Genomic DNA, 19,148 nt, shown 5'->3' on the forward strand with positions numbered 1-19,148 from the left:
ATACTGATCAGGTTTATGTCTCCTGGCTGGACCCAGATCTCGGCACGTCCCTGTTGTACAGTGATGTGAAAAATAGATTTGCGTGTGTTCTGGAAATTCTCAGTCCTGCTTAAATCTGGGAGACGGAGAAAAGACTGGTGTGAATTTGGTCCATGGAGTAAAAGTCGGTCAGGTTGCTTGGTCACTTTTTAAGGAATCCTAAACTGAGTCAGTCACCAAAGTTTGACTCATCAATTTTATTTTTGTGGTTGTCAAGACATGGAGGAATTGATGCTTCCTTTTCCAAGACCAACAGGGAGGGCATCTTTTAATTGATGCTTCCTTTTCCAAGACCAACGGGGAGTTAAGTTCAAATTACTGACCAGTCAATAAAGATTACTTCACACTTCCAAAACCACAGCTTTCAGTCAACGGTTAAATTAGAGACAGGACAGAATGGAACCGGTTTTCACAGGCATGTAAACAAACCAGAGAGATCTGCCAAACGACGAGGTTTTTTCATCGTGCAGTTTGGTCTCGAAGAGTCTGTTCTGAGTCCTACATGTTTGTTATGATTAAAGCCCCAAGACAAACCTTGTCATATGTCAATGTATCATCAGTACTTTTTTTTTTTTTTTTTTACTTGAAGGTCAGTTAAGGTCATGTTACAGCTCAGGTCTTTGCTTCATGGTCAGGCTCTCTGAGGAAGGCTGCAGAAGACAGATGTTCTCAGCTGGGTAGGATTAGAGACGTCACAGTATACAGTCAATACGTTCTTCAGAATCCTTTAGAGATATTTACTACACACAAAGTTGACTAATGAACTGGCACTTCGAAAACCAGCAAAGCATTTCCAGTCTTTTATCGATAGTTTAATGTTGTGTTTCTGAGTCAGTCGGTAAAAAACCCTGCAGTTTCCCGCCTTGATTCTGTTTGTGGCAGTCTCATTGTTGGCTGACGTCCACTTTCACACAACAGATTCAGGTGTGTTCTGTATAAATGTAATTTTTTTTTTTACAAGTACAATATAGCTGTTATCCTTTTTAGTTTTACTGTGAACCATGCAAGAAAAAAGGCAAGAAGCTCGCAAGTTGGCTGCTCCAACCCGAAGTCTAAGGAGATAAGTGAGAAGTTCTGCAGTATATGCATGTGCGGCTCGATGTCTCTAGAACACAGATAAACAACTGTCACATATAATATTACACGGAGGCGAAATACAGGCTATGATTGCACAAACAAATATCCTACATTAACTGTAGTACAACTGTATTTGGTCTGAAATCACTGTCTCTTGTAAGAAGTATTTATATTTTGGTCACGAAAGTCCAGGAATTTTTTCTTCTTTTAATTAAATCAATAACGACTGTTTCAAGTGGTTAGAATACTGTGTTGATGGAAGTACAAGATACAGTACTGTTCTCTCAATCTCTTTTGTATTCAGTAAATTGAGGAAAAATTGAGGAAATTCTCAAGTGACCAGTGATACCAGTGAGTCTCACAAGCTTTCTTTCAGGCTTCTCGTCAAATGTATATGGTATTTTACCAAGATCCAATGCTTCTCATCTGCCTGTATAGTGAACACAGGCCTTTTTGGTTGTCTCTGGTAGAGGTAGACTTACTGAAGGTCAAACCCTCCAGAATTGGTTTGACAGTTCAATCTATAGGTTGACAGCATTCCCTCTATTTTGTAAACAGGAAGACCTGACCTCCGTCTTCCTCAGAGCAGATTTCCCTGCAGACGTTAAGATCGTTTGAGTCCCCAATGCAGCATCAACGCTGAGTTGGGCTGAGGTTCATGTCAAATTTCTCTGACCTTCAAACTTAAGACCACCAGCTGTGTGTGTGTGATCTGGTCTAACATGGTTTAAGGTTGCAGAGGTCCAGCTCCTGAGGCTTCCTCTGTCCTGTGCAGTGGTCCCTGGGTAGATTCAAGCCGTTCTCCGTCATGCATCTCACCTGTCGCCTTTTAAAACCTCTTCCACAGGACTTTGAGCAGTGGGACCAGGTTCCTACGTCCCACAGGGGACACGGATCCCCACACACCCTCATGGCTGCAGGCTTGTCAACGTTGGCACAGTCCATTGCAGGACGCCCGTCCAGACTCAGACACTGGACCAGCCTTTTCTGCAGGCCGCTGCCACAGGTCACCGTGCACACATCCCAGTTTCCTGTCACCCAGTGACTCACCGGCTTCTTGCTTATCAGCTGATTTTTGACTTCTACTTTGTTGCTGACCTTCAAGATATTGTTGTGACCTCTGTCACCTCGCTCCTCCTTCTGCAGAGTTTTTTCCACTTTGCTCTCTTTAGCGATATAGAACGAGTAGCGCACCCTGGGTGGAGTCATCTGTCCCACAGACAGCAGCTCCACGGTCAGGGGCTCCTGCAGGGGCCTGGTGGCTCTCAGGATCTCCACGGACGTGGACGTCCCGCTGTAGCGCAGGAGGCTTCCCTTCACTATCAGGTCACGCTCTGCGTTTGACACCACGTAGTCGCCGTTTAGAAGATAGTTTCCGAACTGATTCTTCACTGCCAGGTAGTTTTCGTCACTGACCATCCCTCGATAGCCACGCTGACGGATGTCTACGTTGGCCGCTCCCTTGGGCAGCATCACTACGAAGTTGTAGCCATGACTGGAAAAGAAGAGAAAAACACATTTAATGTTACAACTACAATCCTTGTCCTAATAAAGCCTTGTATTCTTACACTGAGTCTATTTCCGGCTGATGGTGTCAGACCCAGCTGTAGGTGGGTGAGCTGACCAGACCACACCTGTACGAACTCGATGGTTCACGGTCTAAAGTGACCGTCCTGTCTGACCGCTGCTACGTTGTTAAATGGGACTGTTGGCCCACGGGACAAACACAAACGGTGTCACCAGGTGCTCCTCCCAAAATGGCTGCCATTAGTCAGTGCCAATAAATGAGGACAGACCTAGTTGTTGCACAGTGATGCATCTTGACCAAAAGTGGCTGCAGGCCTGAAGTGGGACGCAGTGTCGGTATTTTCAGGTCCGGACTCTTGTATATATATATTTACATTTTATTTTTCTGTTCAAATTATGTAAATCCTACTGATAATGACTCTGTCACTGTGTTGATGTGGAAAAGGCTGCGTTCAAAGGCTGCGTTCAAAGGCTGCGTTCAGAGGCTGCCTGTAAGCAGTGGAACTGGAAGGTTGTATTTGAAAAGCAGGACTTGTTGGACCTGCATCGACATCATCAATATTTAAAGTCTTGACTTGTCGTTTTTTTGATTTAAACCCAAAGTGACCATTTTGGAGCGAGCAGGTTGGACCGACTCTGTCCAACTGCTGGGACTTAGCTGTAAATCTACTGCATTTTACTGTATGTTTGCCAATGAGGCTCAAAATATGGACGTCAAGGAACGAGACCATAACGGTTTCCTTTCTACCATTTTATGCAGTCAGTCCTGTGACCCCACAGTGACCTCTGTGGAGAATGTACTGAGGCTGAACAGAGCATGACTCTCCGTGATACTTACGCAGGTTTGGTGAACAATCCTGAGATTTTCTTGCAGCCGTGGTTGTCTCCTCCGCACACTCCGCACTTGTCAAACTTCTTGTTAGAGTCCAGCTTGCCATCGCAGCCTGCCTTGATACATCTTCCCTGCACACACACGGACGAGGTGTCCGGGGAGCAGGGCGTGCCATCCACAACCTGCGGCAAGAATTCGGGCGTAACTATTAACGATCAGGGTTTAACTGGAATCCCAGGGCAGCAGAAACATGAGGAGGAAGTATCAGTGTAGCAGATGTGGTCTGGTCTGCCGGTCCTCACATGAGTGTGTAAACACAAGTAGAAGAAGGAACCAGAGTGGTGTGAATATTTATACTGTTTGCATAACTAGTGTTTGAGCAGACACAGCTGTGAAGTGATTATTTCCCTGCAGGTTTTACTATCTCTTCCTGCAGGAGCAGCCACTTCTGCCGCTAACACCACCACTGGGACTCTGCCGTTGGACCGTTAGCCTTCAGTTGGTCTCTCATTACGCTGAATAAAAGTTTTATGTTTCACAAAAATTTAGGAGTTAGGAGTTTTTTCAACTGTTATTAACCTTGTAAAAGGAAAGTGTTTAAGAACTTTATTAACACGTCGGCTAAAAATGTCACCTCGTTACAAGGTGGTGAGGTGTAGGACTTTGTGCGATTTTTTTTTTTTTTCTTTTTTATGACTGTTACTGTTTGTTTTAGGTTCATTTGTTTTCAGTGGCGTCTGTGCCTGTGTGTCTTATCTAGTTTTACATCCTGTTTTATTATAATAGAGTTTTTATTTTCTTCCCTTGAGTAATTTTCCATGTTTTAATTCCTGCCTTTGTTTATTTTCCCCCTCAGTGATTGTCTACTCTGTCCTGATGTGATTCACTCGTGTTCGTGTTCCGTGCGGTTCTTCCGCTGCTTTATTAAATCTCCCAGCTGCTTGTGTTTCATTGTCAGTTTGTCCAGTGACCGGCCGTAGTCCCGGGGTCTTTACGTCTTTATTATTAATAATATTATGCTATTTTAAATTAATGTTATACACGTGATATTTGGCCCACACAAGACCTTGTCTGGATTTATTTTTGTAGGTTTTCTTTGACAAAGACTCTTTGTTTTTTCTCTTTTTTTGCACTTTAAGTCCAGTCTTTGCCTCCAGCTTCTTTTTCGTTGTGCAGCAGAGCCAAGTCATTACACTTGCTGTTCACGCCAAACCTGAAAGCTTTCAAACACAAGGCTCCTTCATTGTTTGGCCATCATCTTCCATGATTCTGACTTGAGACAAGGTGTGTGAGGACAAAGTGGTCAGATTTCATTAGCCAGCAGAAGACGAGCTCGGAACATAAAGACGAGTTCTAAAGTTGTTTAGTTTGATCTTCAGGAAGTTTGACAGGACATTTTTATTCATGGCCGTATAACAGGACCAAGGTTATGAGGTTGTAGCTGAACTTGTACAGCACAGCTGTCACTTTGAAGGCCCGACTCCAACTTTAGTAAATGGTTTAACCGTTATGACCCTAGATATATTTTTGATAAATATTGTGAAAATTATAAGACCATTTCCGGCCATAATAATAATAATAATAATAATCAATACCTTCGGAGCGAGGACGTAGAAATAGCCCGTCCCGTTAGCTCGACAGATTAGCTTGCATTTGTCCTTGGGAGAGATCGCCGAATATTTTGGAACCCAAACAACAGAGGAACTCAGTCTGTTGGTGTTTAAGTTGAAGCCGTTGAATTTCTCACACTGCTCTTCCCGGAAACTTTTCCCTGAAGATTAAAGAAACAAAGTTAAAGCAGACTGACAGTTGAACACAATGAAAAGAAATCAGTTTAGCCAGCGTTTAAGCTAACATGTTTGATTGTACTGGTCTGGCCCGCTTTATATGGAATTATATGCGGACCCTCAACCAAAATGACTTTGACACTCCTGGTCTGAGCGTCGTCAACTTTACCTGTGTCAGGACACGGGTTGAGGTTACAGGAGCGGTATTTGATGCGGAGCCCGTAGCAGTATTTCCCTCCGTTCTCGGGGACGGGGTTGTTACACTCTCTTTTGGCCGGCTGAACTCCACCGCCACAAGTCCGAGAGCAGTCCCCAAAACCCCCCCACTTCCCCCAGCGACCATCCACCTGCAACGACATCCAGGTGTCAGTCGTGCTCATTCTCTCCACATGGAGGCGCCGTTCTGAAAGCTCACCTTGATGTGCATGGTGGCGTTCTTCTCACTGCAGGCTCCTTCGTAGCAGACCTTCCCGCTGCCACAGCTGGTGCCATCCGCCCAGGGGAAGTGTCGCGTTTGGCAGACCAACTGTCCCCGGGCTTTTCCCGTGCACCACAGCTTGGAGCACGGCTGCATGTAGGGGCAAGGTTTGGAGGTGGGGCCGAAGGCCAGCTCACACTGACGGTGCAGACTGTAAGTGGAGCCAGGCAGGCTGTCAGGGAGAGACAGCTGTCTCTGAGGCTGGTCCAACAGACAGTCTCCTACACAAACAAACCAACAGGGTCATCATCAATCTCACTGGACGCTGTATTTATTCATGTGGATATCAAAACCCTGGTGACGTAGGGTGTGTTCATACTGGTCCTGTCTGGTTCACTTAAAGATTCTTGGTGTGACTGTTTAACTCAAGAGAGACGGCAGATGATGGGCGTTCTTTGTCATCTTTTGAAGGAACGGCATTACAACATCAGACAGTCGCATGAGGAATTTGCATTACGTTCAAAGAGCAGCAGATCGGCCTGCAGTCCACTGACATTTGGACTGATCCTCGTTGTCTTCAGGGGGACAGAACAGCCAATATTGAAGTCTTAGAAATGTTCAAAAACCACTAAATTCCTTGTATATGAAGATTTTTCCAGAAAATAATTTCCAATACAGTCATTGTCTCTGCTTAAAACTTTTTTTTCACCAGGCATTATTTTAATTATTGAAGTATGTGTTAGTGATAAGCAACGTTGAATATTCATTATTTATTAAGCCATAATATATAATATATATATGAAAGAGAGTATTTGTTCAGCTTAAGTAAATTTAGTAAAAAATCGACCAAAAAAATATCTGTAACTATCTGCAACGGACTACAGTCTACAGTCCGTAGATGGCGACCAAGTCTGAAGTTGACATCATTTTTATTTGAGCTTATAAATCTGACCAATCAGATTTTGAAATTATCCGTGTGTCCTTCATCGTACATGTGTGCGCTTGATGATGAAAACACACGTGTGTGCCAGGTTTCTACTTTCAACTGAACATAAAAATGAGAAGACAAAAGTTGAACACGCCCTGAATGAATCACAGCGTGGAAGTGTTCAAATGTCTTTTGATTTGAATTGATCGTTACCATTTCCCTCATGAACTCAATGATCAGTCTTCGTTTCAAACAACTTCATTTCTGATATTCAGCAGCCCACCCATCGGAGCAGCAGTTTTTAATTTGTAAAACAGAAACGCTGCCTGTCAGCAGAGACTGAGTTAGCGTTTGGTAGCAGAAACAAATATAAAATATCTGCATTTATCAAAGGTCCGTTCAGACACTGTATGTACGTTTGACCACTGTTTGCACTGCCGTGTGTCCACTGAGGGTCAAAAGGTCAGTCACCAAGCAACTGTAAGCAAACTTAGTGAAGAGTTGGACGATAAAAATCTCTCTGTGAGAATGAGGAGTCAGATTTTATATGAAGTCATTTTTCTTTCCTATGACTACATTGGTTCCACTGGTACTTGCCAAAATACCGAGAATATTTTACAGTTCCTATAGCGCCGTTATTTCTTTCTTTTTTTTTATTCTGCCTCCATAACCTATAGTTCTTTAAGGTCCGGGGACAAACTCAAATGCTGATTTCTTTAAGGTCCGGGGACAAACTCAAAAAATGATTGACATCTTTTCAGTGATATGAGAAAGCATTGTGTTTCCTTCACACAGTCAGTCCAGTCCTTCAGTGTCAACATACATGTCAACAATTCACACTATGAACTTTTTTTTTTACACAAAACAAAACAGAGGTCCTTTAAACCAAGCTTGGACTGAGCCACGGTGAGCATCTGCTTTTTATGTTCAAACCTAAACACCTCAGCTATCATCTGGCATTAGATCAGCCTCTGGGCGTAATGACCAACATTTTGGGGGAATCCCGAGTAGATGCTGGCCTTTTTTTTTGGCAGACATTTCTATTTCACATTTGTTATACATTATGTTTACAGTCTCTTCGGCCCCCACCACCCTTTAAATCTAGCAGGTTTTTGGCCAAACTCTAACAAAGATATAGACGGTGCATTTCAGTCCATGTGTTCCACCTCCGCTGCCCTCCACGCAGCCAGCTCACCAACCAGGCGTCTACAGCCTGCTCGCAAGTGATTTGTCAACCTTGAAATGGAAACCAGAAAAGATCCATCCCTAAACCCTCGCTGCTTGCCAACAAACTCTAGGCATTTCATGATCTCAGGATCTGTTTACAGAGATTACAGGGCATATAATTCAGGTTCTCTTTGCTCCGTCATTACTGTGAAGGTGGATTCAGACGAGTGCCTGCAGTACAAGTTTATTTCCATCCGTCAGTGGCCGCAGCCTTTCAAAACAGCAGAGAAACCCTTCCATGGCACCGACTTTACTGCAGTACATGTGCAGGGAGATTGAAGTATTACTGCAGTACAGTGCAGTGAGTGACTTTGACAAAGCTGTGCATTACACGCTGCCATCTTCTGATGATGTCACACAGCGAAGGCAGCTATAGTGGAGGTAACAAATATTACTCCGAAACATATGCACCGATTCCGCGGGTGCTTCGGGGTTGGAGCACAACCAAGAAGTCTGCCGAGCACCCACACACAGCGAGCACCCACTAGCATAAACATAAATTGGCGTCACTGCTCCGAAATTCTTCGTAAACACCTCGCGCCACCTTATCCCTCAGGTTGGAGTAGCTGATAAATACCGATTGACATACGGTAAACAATGGAAAGCCATTTGTAATACTGTTTGTAATTGTAAGATTACATTAAAAAAAGAATCCTACGAATTTGTTAACTATCATGCAGAAAAGAATCCTACGAATTTGTTAACTATAACTGTTCTACACTTGAGTATCACATGTACTTCAGCGGTTTGTTACAGCCTCAGCATCTGTTGTTCATATTTTTGGACTCTTCATATTGTTGTCTTCACATAATATTTAGTTTTAACTACAATAAAATTCATTCTGCTGTAGTCTGTGCATGTAACACAGAAAATACGCAAAAGTGTACCCAGATGTTCGACAATGCCCGAGACTCAAGGAACACGGAGAAGTGTCCAGAAGATGACATAACTCTGTTGGCCTGTCATTTTCAACCATGTTCAGCTATAAGAAGAGCTGCAGTCTGAGCTCACACGTGAGCTATGCTGTACGTAGTAGGCCTTGTTTAAAATCGAATGTGATTTGGAATTCATTATTCCAGTTTGGGTCGTAGCCTACCGAAAAACTGTTCCACCAAATCACCAGCTGCTAACAATCATGGGAAGACAAGACATGTGCGGTGGCTTGAGAAGACTCACTAGACCGCTGTGGCTGCAAAATACGATTGGTCAGAATTCAGAGATAGCAGATCACAAACCACGCACTCTGACAAACATCCGCTTTGAAAATGTTTTCCAATAATTAGCATGCCACCATCATCGAGTGCGATTACTTCGTCGTTAGTGGTTGAGGTTGTTTTAGGTCAACTGTACGTTGTGTACGTTGTGTACGTATTAGCATTGAAATTTGATTAGTAAATAAAGAAGTGAGGATAAGAAATAAAAATGTAAACCTGATGAATGATGTTTTTTCCCCACATTTAGTAGGACATTCTGTTTCAGAACTTATGAATGATGTTTTTTCCCCACATTTAGCAGGACATTTTAAAGAGAGTCTGTTTTAGAACTAGAGACTGAAACTTAGAAGTAAGTTGCATCTCAAGAAAGGAATTCTCTGGAAGGAAGAAAGGAATTCTCTGACCACTTGCATGACCGTTCTGACTTACTCTGTTCTGACTTAAAGTGATTTGAATTTTTAAAAACTATTTTGACGGCTCTCTGTATTTGTATCTGCCAATGATCCGTTGCTCCCCTTGAGATTCTTTAAAGGTTCTACAGTCAAATGAAACCCATGAACTTTGATGAAGTCAAATCACAGAAATCAGTCAGGAGATACAGAAATTGTAACTGCGAAATACTCCAAGTCCGATCGACCCTCTAATCAAGTTGTCTGGACTAAAAAACCTCGCTGCCGTCAGGTCATCTGCGGTTAGGGCAACGGTCTCGGTCTGTTTGTCAAAATAACAGGTAGCGTCAGCCATGTAATGACTGCGGTGTTCATCTGAATAAATATGACTGTGTTTGTTACAGCTGTAACTGAGGCAGTCGTCGCAGAGAACACTGGAGAGTCTGTCTGGACCAATGGCACGCTTTCGTTTTTTAATTCAAAGGTTTTATGGGAGAAGAAAATGACATGATGTTGGCCTTTGGTCTTCCTTCTCAAACGATCTGTATAACTGTGACAATACAATCACGGCTCGCCTTTATTCACGTCAGAGGCAGTAATATTAGGTGACAGCATGAAGTCTGGGCAGAATTACGGCTCCACCTACGTCCAAAGACGCGTACAGGAAGTGTTTACTCACCGTGACCTCTGTCCAGGAACTCGGTAATGATGGCCGCACTGCACACAGACCAGGGTCTGCTTCTGTCGATCTGAATCAGCGTGGGAGACATCATGTGGTTGTCCTTAAGTTTCCCAAATACCTCCTCACACGCTTTCACGTTGTCATGGGGCATGTTGAAGACGTGGCCTGGGGAGAGAGGGTTGGGTGGGAACAGAGACGCAGGCAATCAGACGGTCGCTCCATTTACCATGACCTAAGACGAGAGCCGTAAGAATTCAGTGACGCTGCTGTTGAAGAAATCACACACCCTCACACGTGTGTGTGTGTAAGCTACACAAAGGCTGGCTTAATCTCTAGTGACCCCCATTATCATGGACAGGAATGCATGTATGCATGAGAACATGCAGCCTGGCACACATCCATGCTCCAAATCTCGGGCTGGCCAGAGAATGTGGTTCTCAAGAAAACTGTTCTATTCCCAAATGTGGACATGCAGTATTTTCCAAGTGGAAAAGAACACCAATCATAAACTGTGGTTTCTTGTTAAATCATTTGCTTGTTTAATCATGAAACAGACCTGCTCCGAGGGGAAACTGTGTAATTATTTAACATGCAAGACTTAGAGTAAACCAGAACCTCTCCTGGGGCCTCAGGAGGTGCTCATACATGTGGACTTGGTTCAGGAGTCCTGCTTAATTTACAGTGTCATCAAGCACTGATTATTGAAGATGAGAGAACCTGTCACTTGGGGGTTTACCAGGATTGGCTCTGGTGGTGGTTGTGAGTAAAACTCCAGTTAAATGGTACCCATTAAACCACATTAACAGAGAGAGCAGGAGGCATTAGCAGAGCTGAGCTCTTCTTCTTCTTCTTCTTCTTCTTCTTCTGCTCTACAGTAACGTAAGTGCCCGACCCTGACAAGAACACCTGTGAGAACGTACGTCGTACGATTTTCTGCTGCACAGATGGCGATGCTGTGCATGACTGTAGTCATTGTCTCCATGTTAACAGTTTACTTTACACTGAAACATCTTTCCAGTGTTTGTGTTCGTGACTGACTCCATTTGTTTTACCACTTTTTTTGAGCCTTCAAAACAAAAGCAAATGAAATGATCCATTCACAGCGTGCAATTTTTTTTAATGAGCCTTCAAAACAAAAGCAAATGAAACGATCCATTCTCAGCGTGCAATTTTTAAAAAAGAATGGTGTAATTTATTTAAGTATCACAAAATGCTCTATTCAAACTGCACATTTAATGTACAAACACTGAAGAAAATGGAAATTTTTGTTAGAAACCCAGATGTTTAAATGTAAGTATTCAACTGATTTTTAATGAATTCGCTGAGATTAAAAGCCAAAGTAAAGCCTTTCAGAATCGCTGCCTAGTCTCTTAACTTGCACAGTACAAAGACAGGACTTTCAGGAAAGTTGACATAAAAGAGGTAAAGTATTCCCTTTAATAACTTTGGTGAGCTGGTGCTTGATTTTAATGACTTCACTGTTTCCACCAACACTCCAGGCGCAATAAAATCCTAAAAAGCTAAACTTTTTTTATTTTTTATTTTAATGTGGTTTCCGAGGCAGGCCAAACTAACTGGACGCGCTGTTGGTTTATGTAACCGCATATTTTGTTTCCGAGAGCTTATCTCTCTCCTGCCATTTGCAACTGCCAAAGTAAAGAATTACGTCGTTCGGCTGTTTCGTCGAACGCGTGCGCGTGTCTGAACTTCAGACTGCGAGATGCACAGATCTTTAGATTCTAACTCTGTCTGAAAACCCCTGCAGTGGTCAGGGACAGAATTACAGCTGACGTGATCATCGTGAAAGCTGCAAAGCCCTCTGGGTAGCCTGCTCTCCATGATGACCGTGTGTTTATGCTTCGGTCTAACAGACCTGTTAAGGTTAAGTTGCACGTATTGACTTGTGTTGATTGGACTGATCTAAGTCAGTGGTTCCTGAACTGTGGGGCAGACCCAGCTGTAAATCCTTTGTGGAGCAAACAGAGACTAATCCTGTAAAACCTGACTCACAGCACCGTGGTACTGACAGTACTGTACCCTGAAGGCAGCAAGGAAGTCAAGGGATTAGCAGAAATCAGCAAAAGATTATGTTAGTAGCTTATACCATACATATATGTATATATATGTGTGTTTATGTATACACACAAATATGTTACTAAAATATTCTTTATATATTGTTTGCATTTTATAATGTATTTTTACATATATATACATATATACACAATAAATATATACAGTACAATACAATATAGTTTTAGTAACTTATACTATACATATGTGTGCATATATATGTAAAGTATGTTACTAAAATAATCTTTATATATGTTTATATATATGTACACAGCACATAGATATATCATATATATGCATATACACAGTACATGTGTGTCTGTTGGGTATATGTCCCCACATTGACAGTTCCATTTTAAGAGATTGTGTTATTGTGCGATGCGAAGAGTCATCGGGTTTTTAGGTCACATAAAGTTGTAAACGTGACATAACAAACATGTGACTTTTATTTTTTCCTACGTGACTTTGTGAAAACCCATAAAGCTCCAGGTGGAATTGAGCAGCATAGAAATGAGCCTGGATTGTAGAGCTGCTGATTTAGCTTAATCTGTTTGAGCAACTCCTCCCTCAAATTCATCGACTTAGCTTAGTGCTAAGTGCCGTGCACTACTGTGTGCACGTGTTTTTACTCTGTACTCTGATTATTGGTTCGTCAACATGGGGCAATCCTAATTGACCCTGGATGTATATGTTAGCATCAACAGGTGTCTCAGTATGTGGTCCAGTGATGACCTGACAACAGGCCTTCACCTGATGTAGCGCAACTGATTATTTGTAATGAATACGTCGATGGAATAACACAGGTCTCATTTCATTCTTGGTTCAATTCAATTAAACAATGTTTTGTTTTTTAATTTCTGTTGTTATTACTGGGTCCAAATCCAAACTGAACATTTGCCCAGTTTGGATTTATTACTAATACTTTATTCCACAAACCAAACTCACATAAGATACTTAGGGGGTTTCTGTAACTGCGGGTGAATGATGTTGTTTGACTGGTGCTCATGGTAACCGGTGACCCGTGTTTAGGTTTTCCAAATTTCTGTGATCCAGATGTTTTCCTATGATTGTCGCTCGCAAATTGGCCTGTGATTTGTCCGCGTCCAAGGCCTCTCTGGATAAACCTGACCCCCAGATCTTCTACAGACTCTGGGCTCAGCCGGGGCTTTGTGTATTTAAAGTATTGTCTAAATATAGCTTCAGATGTAAAGTATATTTATTCTTTAAGTTCTTGTGTTACTCGACTTAAGGCTGAGTGTAAACTTATATGCTTGGGTTGTGATGAAGTGAAAAATGACTCAGGGATTAACAAGTGGACCAACCACAACACTGTGATACACTACAGTAGTAGTTACTGTAGTTCTTTAGTCAACAGACAGGAATAGCATCAAAAATCAAATCAATAATTACCCAATTTTCCGGACGAGGTGTGTTGCTTTTTTTTTTTTTCAACCTTTGACTGGGTTCGTGACTTTATCTCAGGTGCAACTTATATCGTTTTCACGCTGACAGCCTCTAGAGGGCACTCTAACCCTGTGTACCAGTATCTGCTACTCCTGTACCACTGAAAATGTACAGCCTCTAGAGGGCACTCTAAACCTGTGTACCAGTATCTGCTCCTCCTGTACTACTGAAAATGTACATGTTTGTTATTTTCACACGGACAGCCGCTAGAGGGCACTGGTGCGACTTATACTCCGGAGCGACCTATAGCCCGTCAAATTCGACAATTGTTCTTTTAAAATCGCACCATAACAGCTATGTAGTCTGAGCTGAAGTGAAGGGTCACATCTACCAATCATTGTTCTCGATGATTGTAAATTGGTGGGCGGAGCCTCCACACTGCCAGGAACTGTTTGGTCTTTGTTTTAATATTACTCTATGCCTGTTCCTGTCAGAGAATCCGCTCTTCACTTAAAGAGACAACATTGACCGACTTCCTCACCAAGTTCGTGGGCTGTTGTGAAGGCGGACGGCAGGCCATCATCCTCTATGACGGAGCAGCTCCTCTTCGGGTCACACATGGTCCCAACATCGGCCATCCCCAGGGTGTCGCAGGTCGTGGACCCACAAAGATCCTGGTGACACAGAGTCTAATGTTATTGAAGGAAGTCTCTTTTTTTTTCTTCTCTTGAGGAAGTTTACAACTTCAGATAGGATCGGACGCATTGGTCCACCAGCGAGATTTGTGGGGTACGGAGTGAAAAGAGCGTAAACGGCACTAATACGAAGCACATGGGACTGGGGTTTGCTTATTACTGCTCTGTTCCTAAAATATATAGAGGCAGACGCTCAGGGAGATGGCCCATTACAGACCGCCTCTTGGTGTTTGGGTAAGGAGTAAGAAGATATTTTGGGAGGACTAGATGAGTCCCACCTGCAGCCCATGGGCTGAAGTCAATCCATACCCACTCCACTGCAGCCCGGCCTGTACGAGTCACTGACTCTTTTCCCTTTAATCTTTAACCAGTCCATCGCTTTGATCCACAATGGAACATCCAAGCTAATCACATGGTGTACCAGAGAATTCGATACGTGGTCTCCATTCATGGCTCCCACATGTTTAATCCCTAATGACTTTGGTCAACCCTTGACATTGCCCTGCAACCACAAAGTTAATGATTGTTTGGACATTTGTGGCTGCCCCCCCATGCAGAACTGGAATAACACCGGTGGTCCCTGGGTTTTTTTATTTTGACAATGGTTTTCCATAAAAAAAACAATATACATACAAATACCCAAAACTTGGAGGGTCTTTTTTTGTAGAAGTCTATAACTGAAGACAATTCTTGTGGATTTTGGCGTCAACTTTACTGATTAATCATTTTCAAGATGGAAGATCCTACCAGTCAGTGGGTGAGTCAGTGGGTGAGGGTGGGCTACCGCACAAGTTCACCAATCATTCACTGTGGGCCACATATAGAGACAAACGACCATGACTCAAGATGAAGCCAGATGAAACCTCCCACACGTGGAGGGAACATAAAACTCCATGAACAAAGACCACAGGGATCAAACAGTTTCTCTCTTTGTGTAAGGCAAGACCACTGACCACTCTCTCACAGTATGGCCCCAACAATATGTTAAACTATAATTTGTTACAATTTCAATTACTAGTATTTACCTTAGTTCAAGTGTTTCAACATTATACCATAAAGAATATGTAACAAGAAAAGGTTAAATCAGTGGTGCTTAAATGTTAAGGACATTTAAACACAGCACAGAAGGCCTTTTTTCTTTACTTCACTGTGTTTTTCTTGTGGTTTTGTCCACAGGTGAAAATGGGCTCAAAAATGGACCAATTGAAAAATCAACCAAAACTTGGCCCCCGTAAATCCCCCTCTGACTCGTTGAAAAATGTCTTTATGTAAATTAAGATTTGTACGAGAACCGCTGAGGTAAATGAATGATGACTTTTTTTATGTGATATTTAGTCGTTTCAGTGTATGCACTTCTTTTTCCATACCTTTACAGTGAATTTGTTAATTCTCCTGCAGTTTCCTTCTGCAGTGAACGAGTAATAAATAATTGTGAAAGGAATATCCTGTACATTTAAACTGACAGGAAAAACTTGAGCAGGAATTCGATACGTTGGCCAACATCTTTGCTTGCAGCTGCAGCTTTATTGCCTTTGTGAAAAATCTGTTCATATTCTCCACCTGTCTGTGTGTAAGGAGACGGTGATGCATCAGGGCCTCTGCTTACGCCAGTTAACAGTATGACTGTGCTGATCCTCCCCACATAGTCCCGGTGGGAGGTGCTGCATTAGGAGGACACCTGGCGTCAAACCTACACCAAATCTACACCATCTGATCTGAAAGTGATGCTGCTGTTTGGAGAAAGGATGAAGAAGAGAGAAAAGGTGATGTCATGTGTCTTGCAACATTAATTACATCACCCTGATCTCAGATCCCGGTACTCCGTGCTCTCGCTGGCTAACACCACTGATGGCTTGGAACTTATCATTAAATACAACGTGCTGGACTTTCTGTCAAGAAGACGTGAGGCTTTCCAGACGCGGCCTTGATTATTGTTCACCTAGATAACAACAACGCTGGATGGAGCAGCGAATATCTGTCAGCCGGCCAACGTTAAGGCCTTCGTTCGAAGACATCACTGTCTTCAATGTAAATAGTTTGGATGAGAAGAGAGTTTCTGTTTTCGATTAACCTGGAACTAATTACTACCAGACAACAACAAACACACAAGTGAGAGGGAAACAGTGAGAAGGTGTTGAAAAGAAAATGATTTTCTCCTCAGTGGCTAGCCAAACTTCTGCTGTCCACATGGGGTTCGTTGACACTTATGATTAAGGTGAATCCATAATGACATGTCAATTAGCATCGCCTATAAGGAGAGTGATTTGGAATCTTACTGCGTTGCAGGAAGTCTCGCATCGGTGAGAACTTTAGCCCGAGGCATCGTTTCATTCCACCAGTAACCAACTCTGAGAACCTCATATTTCAAGGAGTTCTTCAGGGAATTGTTTGAAATCTGGCACTAATGTTCACGCGGAGCACAAGGCTTTCCATGTGTGAGACCAAAGGACAAAGATCAAGGTCAAAATTGACTCTTTTTTTCTTCTTTTTTTTTTTTACTCCCTGTATGTTGGTTGTTCTGTCCAAATGTGTATCTTCACTGCTGTTCACAACTGGGTGGCAACTGAGGTTGTGAAATTGTCTAAACTTTATGACGGTGCTTATACAGATAATGAGGCACGGTCTAGTTTCCTGCGAAGGACGCAGCGTAGCTCTCGTGTGAAGGTCTGGCTCGGCGGATCTTTTCCAGCTGAGGAAACTTGCATGGAAATAAATAAGACTATGGCACAGCTGTGCAGTAAAAGGACATGTTTCACAGTTGCCTGGTAGACTGGACGTACACTTGGCACGTGTTGTGTTGTGTCGTGTCGTGTTGTGGAGGGTGAGGGGTGTAGTCAGGACTGTAGTTCGAGGGAGTATTTGTTGTTATGTCATCTACAAAAGAGAAACAGATGCAAAAACCTGCAACAAAAGACATTAGTGCAAACAAAGTACTGCACTCACAATCACAACGGGGATTTTTTACGGTGTTATTACTTAAGTTTTTTTTTTTAAAGAGTATAAATTTGTGTGTTTGGAGAACAAAGTGCTTTGCTTTGTAATTTACGACAAAAATTATTACTCTCTGTCATGATAGCTGTCTCTACATGTTGAGGATTGGATGCAATTTATGTGTCTGTGCCCTTTGACCTTTTGTGTCATCTGCATACCATGCACACGTGCAAGAGTGCAGTCTGTCTCTGTCTTGCAAAGAAGAGTTTCACAGTATTCAGGCTGCAGTTTTCACACCCCCACCCCCTTCATGCCTACCTGTTTGGTGAAGAGTATTGCAGTATCCCAGTACTCGGGGTGCTTGTCATTGTGTTTGTTTAACTTCTTCTGCCAGGAGCAGAAGTTGCGCAGACTCAGCGCTGCGTTGGAGGAAATCTTCGGTCCCTTGTTGACGTCATTTATCACCATGAAGCCCACCACGACTATGTTAATAGGGTTGAAAATGCTGGGGTGTTTGTAAAGCCGGGCTGCTACAGACATCAGGGTCAGGAGGTAGTGCTTCAGGTCATCTCCGTGAAATTTGGCCATGGATTCATCCGCCACCACCAGCGCCTCCACGAACCTGGCAACCGAGGCGAAGCGTTTCGACCTGCCCAGGCTTTTCAGCACAGTTTCATCGAAGCCCTCCGCACCCACGTCACCCATGTGTTTGTATTTTTCAAGGGAAGGTGTGAAATTGGGATCAGGTGTAACTGCGCACCTGCTGGTAAAGTTGCCGTCTGGCTGCACGGCGCGTCTCCGACGGCGCATGACGTGCGTCCAGTCCAAGTAGTTTTTAAATCCAGACTCTGCAGCTGCGTCTTCAGACCTGCTGATAAAATACTCCACATCCTTGTAAGAGAATCCTCCGCTCAGACCTTTGCACAGACTGACCGCGGCAAAGGACTCTGGATCCGCGTTGACATCACCCGAGTAGAAGCAGTCCCGTAGGTCAGCCACCACAGAGGTGTTGGGCTCTAAGGAGCCACTCTCAGGGGCCAAAATACCCGCTGCAAGAAAACTAGAATCCGGTTTGAGTCGAAGGTAAAAGTCCTGCTTAAACGCACTGAGCCTAAAAACAGTCTGTCCCTCAGTGAATGGAAAATGCATTTCATTCTTCTCTGGATCCACGCGAACTGGTGTGAAGAAGTCTACCTCCATAGAAAATGTTTGTCTGAAATAAAGACAGAATTTCACAAAAATGACAATGGAACGAATGGTGGTTGCCATGTTTGCTGCTAGTCAGACAAATCCGCGCAGATATTCGGCTGCGGTGAATTCGCCAGCAGTTGCAAAAGCTGTGCGTAATTGTGGAGAGAACTGTTGGTGCGCCCTCAGAAACCAGAACAGCCGCGCTGCCGCCTCAGCCTCTTCTCCATCCTGCACTGGACTGGACTGGACTGCAAAGTCTGGGCTGCAACTTCTCTAAGAGTTTGCAATATAAAGTCCAGCATAAAAGGCAATATTCGATATTAGGCAACTGCTGAAGAGAAAGGTCGACCTCGCTGGAGCTGCGTCTGAGTCTGTGCTGCGGACGGCAGCCACTTAACTCCCCAAATATTATTGTTGCTGTACAAGATGTTTGATAGGAGCCGGAGCATCATTCCCCTCCCACCACCAGAGTCCATGAGTCACTGCGAGGCACAGGCTGCAGTTTTCAACACACACACACACACTCTCTCTCTCTCTCTCTCTCTCTCCCCTCTCTCTCTCCACTGTTAAGGCTCAGCAGTGAAAAGCCAAACCATGAACTTTCCAACCTGAGCTTTGACTCTTCCACCTTATCTTACCTCCGTTTTCACACTTTCCCCTCATCCGAAATGATGGTCAGCAACATAAAAAGCCATTCATCTGGCCCTGTTAAGGTGGTATAATGTTTATACCCGATG

At 43.4% G+C, this 19,148-nt stretch overlaps 1 protein-coding gene across 1 annotated transcript; it reads right to left on the bottom strand.

Moving 5' to 3' along the window:
• Positions 1 to 944: 944 nt before the first annotated feature.
• On the bottom strand, positions 945 to 18,891 carry LOC103377762 (A disintegrin and metalloproteinase with thrombospondin motifs 15). The gene is made up of 8 exons (XM_008308701.3): positions 17,539 to 18,891; positions 14,136 to 14,268; positions 10,118 to 10,285; positions 5,678 to 5,961; positions 5,432 to 5,609; positions 5,071 to 5,246; positions 3,482 to 3,657; positions 945 to 2,611 (listed from the first exon to the last, which is right to left on the bottom strand). The coding sequence occupies exons 1-8, from the start codon at positions 18,487 to 18,489 to the stop codon at positions 1,834 to 1,836; spliced, it is 2,844 nt and encodes a 947-aa protein (XP_008306923.1). The 5' UTR covers positions 18,490 to 18,891; the 3' UTR covers positions 945 to 1,833.
• Between the last annotated feature and the right edge of the window lie 257 nt (positions 18,892 to 19,148).

This window comes from Cynoglossus semilaevis, chromosome 4 (genome assembly GCF_000523025.1).
Source record: "Cynoglossus semilaevis isolate Cse_v1.0 chromosome 4, Cse_v1.0, whole genome shotgun sequence".
NCBI classification, from domain to species: Eukaryota; Metazoa; Chordata; class Actinopteri; order Pleuronectiformes; family Cynoglossidae; genus Cynoglossus; species Cynoglossus semilaevis.

What these genes read in the sequence shown, in the direction of transcription:
- LOC103377762 (XM_008308701.3), bottom strand. Translation starts at nt 18,489, where the DNA reads ATGGCAACCACCATTCGTTCCATTGTCATTTTTGTGAAATTCTGTCTT. An exon ending in CAATACTCTTCACCAAACAG is followed by an intron (nt 14,269 to 17,538) that starts GTAGGCATGAAG and finishes CTGTGTCACCAG; the next exon opens with GATCTTTGTGGGTCCACGAC. An exon ending in ACGCCACCATGCACATCAAG is followed by an intron (nt 5,610 to 5,677) that starts GTGAGCTTTCAG and finishes ATGTCGTTGCAG; the next exon opens with GTGGATGGTCGCTGGGGGAA.